At 38.7% G+C, this 16273-nt stretch overlaps 1 protein-coding gene across 2 annotated transcripts in view; it reads right to left on the bottom strand.

The window, feature by feature from the left end:
• WDR70 (WD repeat domain 70) overlaps nucleotides 1–16273 on the bottom strand; it is a 263191-nt gene that overhangs the window by 22177 nt on the left and 224741 nt on the right. For both annotated transcript variants that reach the window (XM_038403369.2, XM_043515328.1), the window contains exon 14: nucleotides 1476–1576. In XM_038403369.2, the coding sequence (XP_038259297.1) occupies nucleotides 1476–1576 (101 nt within the window). The remainder of the gene's footprint in view (nucleotides 1–1475; nucleotides 1577–16273) is intronic.

Below are 16273 nucleotides of genomic sequence, written 5' to 3'. Positions count from 1 at the left end.
ATATAACGGAGGCTAGAGAGGTTGATGAATTTGTTATAATGTGGCTTAAAGTCAGAAGTGGAAATGCATGTGGTAGTTTCATCTTATACTTTGCTTGTTCACAACACAAAAAACACTACACAGTCTGCAACTATTCACCCCAATTATCCTCTCTTAAGCAGCAAAGTATTGGCCATCTAAATGGAGATGCCCTGACAGAACTATGGGGCAAAGCTTGCATAGGTCTTGTTGGAAGCAACTTGAATTGTAACAGACTTAAACTGGTGTGCTCCCTCTCTTTATATAGACATATATCTGTGAATGAAAAGAAAAAAATGAAACCAGGAAACTATCACAGACAAGAGTGCACCTCTTCCATTGAGACTTCGGGGTTGGAATGCTCCTGCATTTTACATGACTACCTAGTTACATTAAGACAGCTCTGAACTGTGAGCATCTTTTGAATTTAGAGGCAAGGTTCCTCCATTACAAGATGTCTCCCATACATGTAGAGAAGAGAAAGCACAAGAATTTGTTTATGTAGGAGCAGGAACCCAGGCTCTGATGTCAATCACTACAAAGCCTTCAAAAATATACACAGAAAGAAAAAATTAAACTTAGGTCCCAGAAATCTTGGGAACCTGAGCTTGTCTTCATAATCAAGCATTCAGGTTACAACCAGCATCCAATATGAAATTCAGCTTGAAATTTTAGAATATAATACTCCTTTGGCTGCTAGAGAGAGAAGCAGCTGAGCGTGCAAATGAAGAAATCTTTGTACATACAGGAGGGAAAGGATAATCAGAAAATCAGTTGCGCTTGCTCCATCTGCCAGCAGGAGAAAGTGTGCTGGACTGGCAGAAAAACTATGAGATGAGGACATTAAATTCTAAACAAGGCAGTGTCTTTAAATTCATTCTGCCACTCTCAACTGCTAGCTTCCCCTTTTCATTAAATGCTTCTGCCTTTCCATCCTTTAAGTATGCAGTCACTGGCCATGGGCAGCAAAGAAAGTGAAACAGATGGGAAATTCTCTCATTCCATTCCTCACCTCTTCTCAAATTTGAGTTTTCAACATAACTGCACAGATCACTGAAATTCAAACTAAGAGTTGGACTCCTAAACAAAATGCTACTTCAGAAAAACAAGTATGACTACATTAAACAGTCTTTTTACAAACCACTTTAGCAGTCTTTGGGGTGATACAGTGAGGATATGCTAGTTGGGCATTCTTAATGCCATTTCCACATAGTACACTGATGGAACCTCATGGAAAGTATTAAAGACCTCAGATAAAGTTGAAATTTTAATATCCAAGTATACTGCGGAATCAAAGGTTCAATGGAAAATGCACTGCTTCTGAAAAACATAAGCTACTATTTTTGACTCACTGCCTCACAAATGATCATAAACTAATTTCCTCACCTTTTAATACGGTCAGTCTAAAGTTGAGAAAAAAACATGCTTTTAATGATAATAATGTAAATATTAAATACCTCTGGCTTTTGATTGGATCATAGTATACTTTAGCCAATCCATTTCCTGTACCAACCATGATCTGGTTTAGCTTGGGATGCCAAAGACAACGCACAACACTCTGAAATAAAATTACATATTGATATTGGATCAGTGTTTTTGTGTCTCAAACCATTTAGCTCTTGAAATTAGATTTAGCATACAACTTTGTAAGGGTTTTTTAAAGTAATTAATGAAGCTCTTTTCCTCTGAGTCTTACTTCATATAATCTTTCTTCCCTATAGAACTAAAACTTTCACAGGCAATGCTGCTCTCTCACTCATTGACTCTGCAACAACTTAAAAACAGTTGGTTTTCATTCTGATTTCTTCTTTCCCCAGGATGTCCTAAAGAACTAATCCAATTTCAGTCTCTGCCTCTAGTCAATGCCTCAGCCTATACTCCGCCCCTCTTTTGATCAGTACACAAACTGATTTTAGACTATCAAGGCCTTAGTACCTTTTTGTTTTACACACACAACATATTCATCCATATGACATATCACCAGATATGCTCTAGTTCTAACAGAAATTAATTCAGGGAAGTCCTGTGGCCTGTGTTATACAAGAGGTTAGACTAAATAATCACAACAGTTCCTTTTGGCTTTATAATCTATGAAACTATGAAAACTAGATTTCAGTTTGAATTACAAAACCAAAATGAAAAATCTCTTTGAATGGTCAAGATGATTGACTGAGGAGGTAAATAAAGCAAAGACTCTATTTACCATGAGGGACAACAAATCTTAATGTTCACCTAAACAATAGACTCTATGTATTTAGATAATTGGAGAGTGCTTATTGTTTGAGAGGTAACTACCTTATAAAGGGATAAATAAACTCTAAGACTGAAGGTTATAGTGTTGACAGGACTTGTATTAACTATATAATAAATGTATCTAGAGCTAAACGGATTCATGCACATATTATTATTTCATTGAAATGTGCTCAATCATCTTTCATAATCTCCTTCCCAAGCCTACTGTTCTATCTTGCCCAAGAGAACTTTCAACCTGGACTAATCATTTGTTTATTAAATTATATTTGATAGTGAGATGGGGGAGTGAGAAAGAGTGCTTCTGCAAACTATATCTTATACAAGCTACAAAACAGGTGTTCACTTTAGTTTTAACAAGAGAAGTATAATAATTTAAATTATAATAGGGAGTGTAAATGAAACATAATACTGTAACTTGGGAGACTGGAGACATTTCAGGAAGTTACTATATTTACTTTGGTGTCCTATAAGTGAATGGCTATCTATCCCCCACTGCCAATTTTCAAGCCTTCCACCCACCCAATACCTCCCTACCTCAATCCCAGTTTTCCTTCCCATTCCTGGCATAGCCCCAATATAATTTTGTTTGGATGTTAAATATGAGCCACATACTAATATGCTAGTGGAATGCCTGATTCTGAAAAACCATAAATCTGTTAAGCCCTAATCAGTTGGACCTTCTTTTGACTATAAGATAAATATAGGCTTTTTTTCAATTATTTATTGAGAAACAGGTTTCACAGTGCTGAACCTCAATGAAGTGGCAGTTAATAGAGCCTCCTGAAATGTCCCTAATATAAATCTCATCCCACACATCACACATACACAATAGTTTAAAAAATGACACCTCTCCATGCTCTCACAGGTATGCAAGGTTAAATATACAACCATATTAAAGGTCACAGCTCATTTTACATGTAGCAACTAGTAGGGATGTAAAGTTAAATTTCTTGAAGTTCAGGATCTCCATAATCCCTGTCACTTGCTATAACAAGTTACCAACGCAGTCAATGTAGGCTGTTAATAAACTGTTTATTTTTTAAAAAACAATTCTTATTTGTTGCAATATCAGTTATTACTCAAATGCTACAGTAATTCTAAAACAAACACAGCTAATAGCAGAATTCAAGGTTAAAGGTAAGTGGCCTTTTCGTTTATTAATATTTACTGCATGTGTTTTGCCAGCCTTTAAAAACTTTGTAGTTAATGCAGTTCACCACTTTCTTCTGTCAAGTAAATGTATTTTATAGCATGGTACTGGATACCAGCCAACAAAAACAAATCTTGAGACATTGTGGCTCATGCACTGATGGGAATTGCTACAATTCTAGCTTGTCAAACATGCACAGCTCACTTAAAAACACTGTGGCACGTGCTTCAGAGCAGGCAGAAGAAACTGCCATAAAACACAGCATTATAAATCTTCTGAAACAGTAAAATGTCTCCAAGCTCTGAACAGTCAAGTAACTTTACTATATCACTGGTGTATAAATCTACTTTACAACACGTGACAAAAAATACTTATGTCGATTTTTTGGATCATACCAGAAGTATACACTACCCTGAAAGACTAAAATACTGAATCCTAGGGACTAAATCTTTATAAGTCTTCATACAAGTAGTCCCACTGAAGTCAATTGTGCAAATACGGACAGTTCAGATGACAGAACATTGCAGGCTTGGGCACTAAATATGTGAAGATGGTAGGATAAAATCCTCACATTATAAAGAATTTAATTAGTAACCATTGCATATATTCTAAGACTCAGAGTTAATTGCCTTTTACTCTTAGAATATAATTTAGAATTTTAGTAGATAAGTGTTTAGTGAGCAACCTAAACTAAGAAGGGATTAAAGCACAGGCACTTTAGTCCTGAAACCAAGGGACCACACTCCTGAAGTCACATGATGAAGTCAGAATCTCAGCTTTCATTTAAAAAAAATCCCAATACCCTAATTTTCTAGCCTTTGTGCCTGCAAAGAAAAGACTGAAAATGCGAATTGAGCATGAGAATGTGAGCCTGAGTCCACAGACAGTCTGAAACAATAGCTCTGAAAGGTATTCACTTCCCTATGAATCTCAATGGTGTGATAACTCTACAACCCACTGTTCTTGGGAACTCTGCCAACTCCATCCCAAAAAATATAGGCAGGAGGAGAGTACAGGAGGCCTGACCCATGCAGATACAACCTGGGCCCTGGGCCACTGCCCCTGCTTCTCTGGAAGAGAATGGGGACCTTGGCACAGGGGCAGGGCAAGGCTATAATGAGTCTCTCATCATGGTGTGTGTAGGGCCCTGGTGTCCTTTAATCCAGCCCTGCCCTAAATTCCATCTAATTTTAAAATCAATAATTTTTTTTAAAAAAATCCTGCTTTATTTTAACATTTAGTATTTGCAATGGCATCACAACATGGCAGTCGGTGCTTAGTTTCAACTACACCCAAGAGACAGTTGAGTTCAGGCTGGAAGTCATAACCACAGTAATTAGCAGCAAGTTACAATCTCTCACTGCACTTAGGTGATTTTATTTCTTAGCAGAGAAGTAAAACAAAAGGAGGTAATTAGATTGACAGTGCTTTGTAAAAACAAGCACAAAGTACTGGATTAACCACTAGTATGGGCTATATAGAGATTTAGATTAACAGTTTTCTAGATTCAAAGTGAAACTATGGGTCCAAATACAGTAATTAACAACTGAGTACAAAAATTAGTTTATAGCCAGATTTAACTGACTGTTTCTTGCTATGATTAAAACTGAATAACCTCAAAGCAGCATGGATTCTGAAGTTTTATGAAGTCTCTTAAACCCATTTCCCAGCTCTGCAGTGTGAGAGTTGGTGATGTTTTCTTTAAAGTACTTCTCTTTCATAGTACATGAAAAGAATTCCTATTGATGACAAACAATAATCCTGAAATATACAATGCTGCTTTGTGCAAAAGTCCTTTATATAAGAAAAGGATTCCTATAATAGCTCAATCTCTGATAAGTACATCTACAGGACATCACATGCTCAAGTACTGGATACAGGCCCAAGACCCTTTGCTAATTTTTAGCTACAACATTGAGTCAAAACTACATTTAAAGATCCTGAACGTATCCAAACCAAATCCTGAGTCTGATCATCCCCTTTCTGCAGAGATGGGGGGCGGCGAGGTCTCAGCACCCTCTGCATGGAGATCTGTGAATGAGGGAAGAAGGAAGACCTAGGGATTCACGTCATCTTCCCAACTCCTATCCATTCAACAAACAAAAGTAGATCCAAAACTCAAGCCACCAGATTTACAGAAAATGATGGTGTGTGTGCACTACAGCTGAAAAAACTACCAACAAAGAACAATTAGTAAGACAGCTTTAGGCTACATTAATCAAGACTTGCTACTGAGAAGCAGATGATTAATTATGGGGAAGCAGCCGTTTATTCAGTTAAGGCTATGATTTAATCATGGGTATTTTTAGTAAAAGTCATGGACAGGTCACGGGCAAGAAACAAAAAATTATGGCCCGTGATCTGTCCATGACTTATACCATAAATACCCCTGATTGAATCTTGGGGGGGAGGGGGGTACCTCTACCAGTTGGGGGGGGAGGGGATCCAGCAGCTGAGGAGGGAGCCCCGAGGTGGCCCACGGCAGCAGCTGGGAGATGGTGTGGGAGGAGCCCTGGGGGGCCTGCGGCACCAGTTGCTGTGGGGAAGCCCCAGAGGGCTGGTGGCTGCTCCGGTCAATGCCATGAGGGGAGACCCAGGGGTCCAGTGGCTGCTCTGGCCACTGATGTGGAGGGAAGTCTCAGGGGGCCATCAGCTGCCATGAGGGAAGCCCTGGAGGAGCCATCGATGCTCTGGCCACTGCTGTGGAGGAGCCCATGTTAGATCATATTAAAGAAATTCTGTATTAAAATCACAAATGAGTTTGATTCCCCATAGTTTAAATTCCAGAGTATTACTAATTAAGAGGGAGGTCTCTTGGTTTTTGGCTGCTAATTGTGTTAGTACATCCTAAGACATCCTACAGAGTCTGTGCTCAAAGAAATACTTTTTAACAACAGAAACAGCACACCGAGACTCCCCGCCTTTTGTTGTATTTATCTCGCTTTGTTAACAATTGTGATTAAAATAGAGATAGAGGATGTATGTGGATGGATGCTTGGTGTGAATAATAAATGAATGATCAGGGAGGTGCCAGCCTAAGAATCCAGTGTCCATCGGCGGAAGAAGGCGTCAAATGGAAACAACCAGAGGGCAGACTGGAATCCACCCAACAGCCTCAAGGATGGGAGAACTGAAGAACAAGATAACATCTGGCAGCACGGAGCCATCAGGAATGTGCCATCTGCTGATTGATTTAGCAACAGCATGATGAAGCAATTCCCATAGACTCGCATGAATAAATTCCTATAAAAATGGACTCTAGAAACTGAGACCTTTGGGGTCTGATTCTGCAAACCAACTTCCAGGAGCATCAGATGAGCATCTGACAAGGCCCTGCTCCCTCCCTGTGTCCAAGCCACCTGGCCAGTGGCTTGGCACGAGCAACTCTAAGGCTGGTAATTATGATAACAACTTTGCAGAACCTGTGTGTGAATGAATGTGTGAATAAATATGAAATTGAATGGAATGTTATAGCTATAACTGCTTACTATGATTTTTTCTGTATTCATAATAAATGTGGCATTTTGCCTTTTCCCCTTTAATAAGATCCTGCTGGTTTTTATTTTATTGGTATAACACCCCAGGACCAGACGCTGCTCCTGCAACCCCCAGGATCAGCTGCAGAAATCAGCTGGGTTCAGCCACACTGGCTGCTGCAGAAGTCACAGACCCTATCCATAGTTAATGTGAAGGCTTACTTTCTATTATAAAACAGATTTCGCCCTCCCTCCAGTTTCTCCCCATGCATTGTAAAATCCTACTTTTTTTTTTTTCAAATTTCTGAGAGCTATTTGGTCAGCGGTTTTTTTTAAGCAAAATTTGCAATGATTGGGAAAATCCATTTGCAAGACACAGGGCTCAGAAAAGATAGGTATTAGTCATGTTTTGAATATTCATCTAACGTTTTTCTTTTGTGGCCATGTCTTATTTAATAATTCTTGGAACTTCAAATGAAATTAATTTGAAAAGACCTTGATGAGATCTACTGCATAAGTCTAATTTTCAGTTTGGGAAAAATATATTTGTGGTGTTATCCAAAGGCATATTAGAAATGCTTAGATTAGGAAGAGAAAGAGTCCTATATCTCCCCTCTAACCACTCCTCCAAAACAGCCACTACAAAAACTTAGGATCGACACATTTTTGGCTTTAATATTATCACGATTACTTTCAGATAATAATAGATTGATTTTGGAAATGGAAGTAAATTGATTTTTTTTAATTTATAGGAGATCTTTTGCTGAATTTTACATAAACATGTTTATCTTTTGAAATAATTACTATAAACTAAAAATGGATTGCTGTTTATTCCTGAAACTTTTTATGCAATTTCATATTTTGTATATTTTTAAAATAGAAACTTATCTTTGAATTTTCAGACTATCAGTTGCATTTTTTTAGTAAATTACAATAATCACTTAAGATTTTTAATAATAGGTTCTTTCAAATTAAACTCCAGCTTTACAAAATTTTATCTGGGTATTACTTAAATAGGAGAGTGTTAATAATACTTTCCGTTTGTATAGTACTTTTCATCCAGAAAGTCTGAAAAGCATTATAAAGATGGTTAACTGAGATCATCACATCACTTATCTCTGAAATACAGCCATCTCTGGGAGGGAATGCAGCATCTACTCTGCTCTAGAAATGCTCTGCTACTGTGTTTGAGATAGAAAGTGACAAAAAAATGAAACAGAATTTAGGCAAGCAAAAACTAATTACCCAAACTGGACCTTGGCCCCCCCCCCCCGAAATAAATGAGTCAGAGAAGGCATTTCACAAGTTTAACATTAAAATGGCGTCATGCTGAATTCTTGCATAGTGCACTGAAAATTTACTCTTATGATTAAAGTACAAGAGATCTGTAAGATCATTAAACTACAAACTCTGAAGAGACTACAGGAAAAGTCAACGATTCAATGAATTTTGCTTGATGGTTGATAAATTAACCCCATAAATGAAAAAGACTCTTGATTCAGCCTGTTAGGCACTTGTGCTTCTCATTCCATCACAAGTGCATGAAATATTTATATCTGATTTTGAAAAAAGGTCTTGAGTAGTGTGCTAATTATAGACCTGTCTTTAATAAACTGAGATTGTAAAGTTTTGGCCAGGGTTCTGACGAAACAGCTGGAAAGCTTATTACCAAATAATATTCATGAGAACCAGGTATGGAAGGAAAGGTTATTACCTAAATAATAGGTTATTAAATTACCTAAATAAAATTCTTCATCTATTCTGAGACTTTAAATGGTACAGAGACAGGACAGAAACAACCATTTGAAAAGGATCAAAAGGTGGCATCTGTATGACATGAAGCATGCAGCAACTGTTCTTATTTTAGTTTTATTGTTTTTCAGTACTTCAGTACACATGGAGCTAAGCATGAATATGCATAATAAATAAATCGTCCGGCCTAAAGCATTCCTACAGATTTAAAGCTATGATGCCGTTCATGTTACGTTATGTTTTTCAGAAAAAAATATTAATTAATTGATCGATATTCACATTCTACAGTTCCCAATTATATTTAATGTCTACATTTTTGACTTAAGGAGAAAAGCAGGAAAGGAAAATCTAGGCAAGCATACCAACAAAACACAACAAATATGATAAAAATATTTAGTAAATGTGCTCCTAATTTCTATGGTCTTATATGCAGAACTATTAATCAAACTGCAGTTTTTATGACTGCAAGCCTTTTCTTATCAGAAGAGTCCAATTCATTTTATTCAATCACTGAATTTCATTAACCAATTTTGAATCCTTAAGCTTTAGTGTTTTATTTTTGAGACACTCTCTTCACCTTGACCTGCTCTCTTCTTTTGGACTGCTTGGCTAGGCTAACACCTGGGAAAATTAAAAATGTTCTCTTCAATTGTCATTTTCTTTATTTCTGGTTGCTGCTAAAATTCTGCCTGTGATCTGAAAATGTAGACATAATTGTATTTCCTATTTTGTTCATTCTAGTTGATATTCTGGCATTTTACTACATGCATATATCATCCTGATAACATAGAAATATTATTTAATCTAACATGAAGATGATAATTTGTTCCAGGTTAGCTGTGTGATCAAGTTTTTCACTACTTGCAGAAAATCCAAAGATTTAGATATTTTTGGCCCAGATTGGGCTCTCCACACATTTTTATTTGTATAGGTACAGCCTTTAGCACAATGGGGCCACAATCCTGACTGGGACTTCTGGGTAGCACTGCAATATAAACAGTAAATAAATAAATAAAATATTCCTGTCAGTAATAATAGTATACCATATTATATAAACAATATTTTAAATTATTTCCTCCCACTGAAAAGGTCAGAGTTATTTTCTCACATTACTTTCCAGACTAATAAGTCACTGCTTCCCCATCCTACATCCACCCAGAGAATTAAGTTTTGTATAGTATCATAGAATATCAGGGTTGGAAAGGACCTCAGGAGGTCATCTAGTCCAACCCCCACTCAAAGCAGGACCAATCCCCAACTAAATCATCCCAGCCAGGACTTTGTCAAGCCTGACCTTAAAAACCTCTAAGGATGGAAATTCCACCACCTCCCTCGGTAACCCATTCCAGTGCTTCATCACACTCCTAGTGAAAAAGTTTTTCCCAATATGCAACCTAAACTTCCCCCACTGCAACTTGAGACCATTACTCCTTGTTCTGTCATCTGCTACCACTGAGAACAGTCTAGATCCATCCTCTTTGGAACCCCCTTTCAGGTAGTTGAAAGCAGCTATCAAATCCCCCCCTCATTCTTCTCTTCTGCAGACCAAATAATCCCAGTTCCCTCAGCCTCTCCTCATAAGTCATGTGCTCCAGCCCCCTAATTATTTTTGTTGGCCTCCGCTGGACTCTTTCCAATTTTTCCACATCCTTCTTGTAGTGTGGGGCCCAAAACTGGACACAGTACTGCAGATGAGGCCTCACCAATGTCGAATAGAGGGGAATGATCACATCCCTCAACCTGCTGGCAATGCCCCTAATTATATAGCCCAAAATGCCGTTAGCCTTCTTGGCAACAAGGGCACACCGTTGACTCATATCCAGCATCTTGTCCACCATAATCCTAGGTCCTCTTCTGCAGAACTTCTGCCTAGCCGCTCGGTCCCTAGTCTGTAGCGGTGCATGGGATTCTTCCGTCCTAAGTGAAGGACTCTGCACTTGTCCTTGTTGAACTTCATCAGATTTCTTTTGGCCCAATCCTCTAATTTGTCTAGGTCCCTCTGTATCCTATCCCTATCCTCCAGCATATCTACCTCTCCTCCCAGTTTAGTGTCATCTGCAAACTTGCTGTGGGTGCAATCCACGCCATCTTCCAGATCATTAATGAAGATACTGAACAAAACTGGCCCGAGAACCAACCCTTGGGGCACTCCACTTGATACCCCCTGCCAACTAGACATGGAGCCATTGATCACTACCTGTTGAGCCCAACGATCTAGCCAGCTTTCTATCCACCTTATAGTCCATTCATCCAGCCCATACTTCGTTAACTTGCTGACAAGAATACTATGGGAGACCATATCAAAAGCTTTGCTAAAGTCAAGGAATAACATGTACACTGCTTTCCCCTCATCCACAGAGCCAGTTATCTCATCATAGAAGGCAATTAGGTTAGTCAGGCATGACTTGCCCTTGGTGAATCCATGCTGACTGTTCCTGATTACTTTCCTGTCATCTAAGTGCTTCAAAATTGATTCCTTAAGGACCTGCTCCATGATTTTTCCAGGGACTGAGGTGAGGCTGACTGGCCTGTAGTTCCCTGGATCCTCCTTCTTCTCTTTTTTGAAGATGGGCACTACATTAGCCTTTTTCCAGTCATCCAGGACCTCCCCCGATCACCATGAGTTGTAGATAAAGTCTCACATATTTGTCTTCCAAAGATGACATTCTGTATGAAGCCCATTTGTTTTCATATGTAGCATCTTCACAAGCTTTTGATAGCAGGAAAAGGAAGGAAGTTGGCTATCACATTGAGGTATACACTGGTGGAGCAAATCTTCCAAATTTCCTTTTTCTTCTTCACCTTTGGCATGACCTCTTGTCCTTCAAGAATGGCTCATACAGTTGCTACAAACCTCCACAAAAAAGGGAGTACCTGTGGCACCTTAGAGACTAACAAATTTATTTGAGCATAAGCTTTCGTGAGCTACAACTCACTTCATCAGATGCATCCGATGAAGTGAGCTGTAGCTCACGAAAGCTTATGCTCTAATAAATTTGTTAGTCTCTAAGGTGCCACAAGTACTCCTTTTCTTTTTTGCGAATACAGACTAACACGGCTGCTACTCTGAAACCTTCAAAACTTATTCTAATCAAGCTTATTGGATTTTTATGCTCAGGAGACTCTACCTTATTCCTACCTCATCAAGGAAGTAAGCAACATTTTATTATAAACCCTTTGAGAGAAAGGACAAAAAGAATCAGTTCACTTCTTACAGGGGAAACAGACTGGATTGTCATTACTCCTGAGGGAAGTCTGCACAAAAAATTAAAAATTCTGCACCAAAAAACCTAAAAATTCTGTGCACAATATTTTAAAATTCTGCTTATTTTTAGTTTTCAAAATAACACAATATAATCACACCACTTTCAATTATTTGCTGACAAGTATTTTGAAATAAATTGTCAAAATAATTGAAAATGGTGTGATTTTATTGTTATTGTATTACTGTAATTTTGACAAATAAAATGTGCAGAATTTTGCAAAATTTTTAAAAATTTTAGGTGCAGAATTACCTCAAGAGTACCAGGGTTCTGTGTGGTTAAATCTGGGTGCGAGCAGCGTGTTGTATTCTGGGTGCATGGGGAATGGGACTCTGCAGGGGAGTCCAGGTGAAGGTGATTATGGCTCAGCAGGGGGATGGGAGATCTGGATGTGGAGAGCTCAAGCGAGTGGTCTGGGTGCTGAGGGAGTGGGGGGTCACAATGCAGCTTGTTGGGCCTCAGTGGAGTGGAGTTCCAGGTGTGGGGAGCTCCCAATGCAGGAGTGAGGCTCAGGGTGGGGCTATGGGTGTGGGGGGCTCCCAGTAGAGGAGGGGCTCAGTGGGGTCTTCCGGGTGCAGAGGGGGAAGGCTTGGCAGGGGGATTTAGGTGCAAGGGGGTATCCAGATGTACAGGCATTGGGTGGCCTGGGGGAGCAGCTCCCCATACAGTGACCCCTCCTCACATGGCGGAGGAGCAATAGGACCAGGAAGTGGCGGGAGGGTTCACTGTACAGGGAGCTGCTCCCTCTGTCTGCCCAACCACTGTGCATCTGGACATCCCCTCGCACCCAAATCCCCCTGCCGAGCCTTCCCCACCTCACCGAGCCTCACCCCCTGCACCCAGACCCCCACTTCCAAGACCCGCCACACCCACAGTGGAGAGCTTCCTGCAGCCAGGGGAGGTTTCGCGGGTTGAGCTGACCTCTGCTCCATTCAGGGGAGGTGGAGGGGGAACTCCATCTCCGTCATCGTCCTCCTCCTCTTCCCTCCCACTGCCCAGTCCAGCTGGGAATATGGTCCTTGGCAGCTGGGCATGCCTAGACCCTGCCTTTCCCCCCCTCGTGGTGACTTACCTCTCCCCCAGCTTCCCAAACAGATGCACCCATACTGCCGGGGAAGGGTGAGTGAGCACTGGTGCAGCTTCCCACATAAACCATTTTTTGGCAGGAAAGCAAAGAGAATCTACAGGGGAACATGTTTCAGGAGTATGTAATGCATTTGAATGTACTATGGTAGCTTAAAACCTTACCACCTCGATCACCAAAACAAAAAAACGGAGTGCAAGGCTGTATTTATGAGTATAAGATGAGTCAGTGTACCAATAAGATATAGTGAAATGGCTCACTACAGGAAGAACATAGTTCCATTAGATGTATCAGATTAAAAATGGCAGTCAGCATCCCACTATTAAGGTAAACTGGAATATGTAAGAGATGTTTCTTTTGCATTTTGTCAGGTGTTCGTAATGAACCACTGGAAAAAAAATGGTAATTGAGGGTTAATACTGAGATTTGAAAAGGAATAGGCAAAACACTGGATTTTTACACAGCTCTACTTATTACAGCAGCAACAGTATATTTGAGTTGTTTCCCTTCATTTAGGTTTCCTTATTATGATGCTTTAAAACATGTTTATTAAAATTTAAATGAAATATCTATGAAATGATTTGAAAGTTATTGATGAGGTAATGTGACAGCTACACGAAGTCAGATATGAGCCGGAGAGCTCATGTGTTGCTTCTTATCAGCTGCAGCCATCCTAATGTTTTAGGGAACAGCCTTATTCCACTATATTCTTTTAACTTGCTAATGGCCTTAAAATCTTAACTGAATGAAAAAGGGTGCAAAAGCAGCCCACTCTCTCCCATTTTGCTTTCAGCTAGATGAAGAGCAAAAGAGGTGAAATCTTCCAATGGTCCAGCAACCAGAGAAAGTCAACCCCACTGGAGGAGAGTGAGGACTTGTTGTCTACAATGGCAGAAATGTTAAAAGTAGTCTGTGAAAACAGCAAAAAGCTAGAGGAATAACAGTTATAAAACAGGTTTCAGAGTAGCAGCCGTGTTAGTCTGTATTCGCAAAAAGAAAAGGAGTACTTGTGGCACCTTAGAGACTAACAAATTTATTAGAGCATAAGCTTTCGTGAGCTACAGCTCACTTCATCTGATGAATGCATCCGATGAAGTGAGCTGTAGCTCATGAAAGCTTATGCTCTAATAAATTTGTTAGTCTCTAAGGTGCCACAAGTACTCCTTTTCTTTTTAGTTATAAAACAAACTCTCAGCAGGACCCATTTTACTTTCAGCAGGACCCATTTACAACATGATGTTCGTAATTCATAGATAAAGTCTCCAAGGCTGAGTACAGGATAAGTGATTTAGGAGATCAAATTAAACTATAATGAAGTTTACAACACTACACATACAACAACTACAGCAGATAAAAGTACCAACAACGTTAGTTTATTAAAGCTTCCTGCTAATCGTCATGGTCTCCATTTGAAAGGTCAAATGTTCAGCTCAAGAGGTACTTGAAACTGACTGGGGGTAAAAAAACACCATAATCCTGTTTCAGGTTCTGTTTTGATCCTATAAGATAAACAGTGACAGCAGGAGTTGCTGATAAAAAATATTTTTCATTAAAAAAGCAAAACTTCTCTTTCAAAAGCGCCAATTGCTTTCTGCCTCAGTGGCCATGATGATATGTGCTGGAGTCTGTTTGAATTGTGTCATTTTGATTTGCTGTTCTTGGCCACCTGTACAGCGAGATAAGCGGCCTGACAGCACAAGAGATACTGAAATGCGTAAAAAGACACTTTGACAGTGGTAGTCAGGCTTCATAATTACAGGCCACCATAACAGCAGCCAAGTGGGCTCTCTTGACAGAATGTTTGTCTAAACTATAATTTTTATGTCACCACTGTTGTTGGAACACCAGTCTGTCAACATCATGGTAAGTATCCAAGTAGCAAATTTATTTAACACGTCAATATAGTCTAACATAGATCATATCTTTAGATTTTCAATAAACTGTAATTTCATGGTGAAGAACTGTTTATTTTTATTGACTTTAATGCAGTACCATCTATTGTCTTTAAAAGCATTTAAAATATAATTAAGCAATATTATTTAAGAAAGTCCCTCTTGCTGCTTATTTGCATGATTTTTTAAAGAAACAATAAATTAATTAACATTAACTTTGTCTGACACAGAGGTTTAGTAGTTATATGGAGTTGCATTTACATTTAAGGGGTATAATCAGGGGTTACAATACTAATAAAATTTAAAAACATGCACCCTTACCTATGACACTACAAACAGCTGAAGATAAAAAATTAAGTTTTGAAAAAGTTTGGTTTTACAACATATAAATGTTGTGTCTATTGACCTAATAGTGACAATTTGTCATTACATATCTTATGATATTTTTTAATTAATAGCAGGGATGTTAATCTCAGTGTCCTGGACAAACTGTAACTTTGGAAAATACATTCTGCTCTCCTAATTTTCCCCTGAATTTATCAAGTAGAAACAATATTCACCACTTCTATCCCTGTCTTAAATTATTACATAGCATTGCTATGTTCTGTTAAACAGTTGACATGTTTCACCAAGAGACATTAAAATAAAAAGAATGGTACAAATTTTCTACCTTCAGTTATGCCCTAACCACTCCAGTTGCTTCAGTTGGGTTGCACAGACTCAGCAGAGGGCCAAATAGAACCTGGTGTCCAAAAAAAATTCAATACAAAAAATGCTGAAAAATATGAGTAAAATTTCAAAGCAACAGGTTTGGATTTAGCCACAAACATTCCAATAAAAAGAAAGGCAGTCAAACCAATGAAAACCCTGAGAAACACTTTGAAATCAGGCATTTGGGGTGAAATTTGAATGATCAAAATGTAGGAAGTTAAAAAAACCAACCTAATTCACACTTCTTGGCTTTTTAATTTTTCACAACACAATAAATTAAAGATAAGGATATCCATATTCAAATGAGGTTTGCTGGGATTTCATGGAAAATTTTCCTGAATGTAAAACCTGAAAGATAAATTACCAGGAAATTACCAGGAAATTAAAAGCAAAGCCCCATTCTTTAAGTTAAGTATATTCAAGAAAGGTCCAGTTCTGGAAAGATTTACATGTGTTTAGTTTTACACAGAGTTGAACTGACTTAGATGACAGGATTAAATCTTCCCAGGATCGGGCCCTTAGTTTGTATTAATAAGAGTTCAGTTTGAAAGTATGTTTTAGTGGAGTCTCTCCTCTCACTTCCCCATCTCCAAAATATTACACTGTCTTAAAGATAATTTTATACCTTTAAATAATACATTTACAACTTTGGAAATTAATGGCTAACGCATTCA

This window comes from Dermochelys coriacea, chromosome 5 (genome assembly GCF_009764565.3).
Source record: "Dermochelys coriacea isolate rDerCor1 chromosome 5, rDerCor1.pri.v4, whole genome shotgun sequence".
Taxonomy (NCBI): domain Eukaryota; kingdom Metazoa; phylum Chordata; order Testudines; family Dermochelyidae; genus Dermochelys; species Dermochelys coriacea.
Note: the sequence above shows the minus strand (reverse complement) of the source record. Positions and strands in the feature narration are given on the sequence as shown.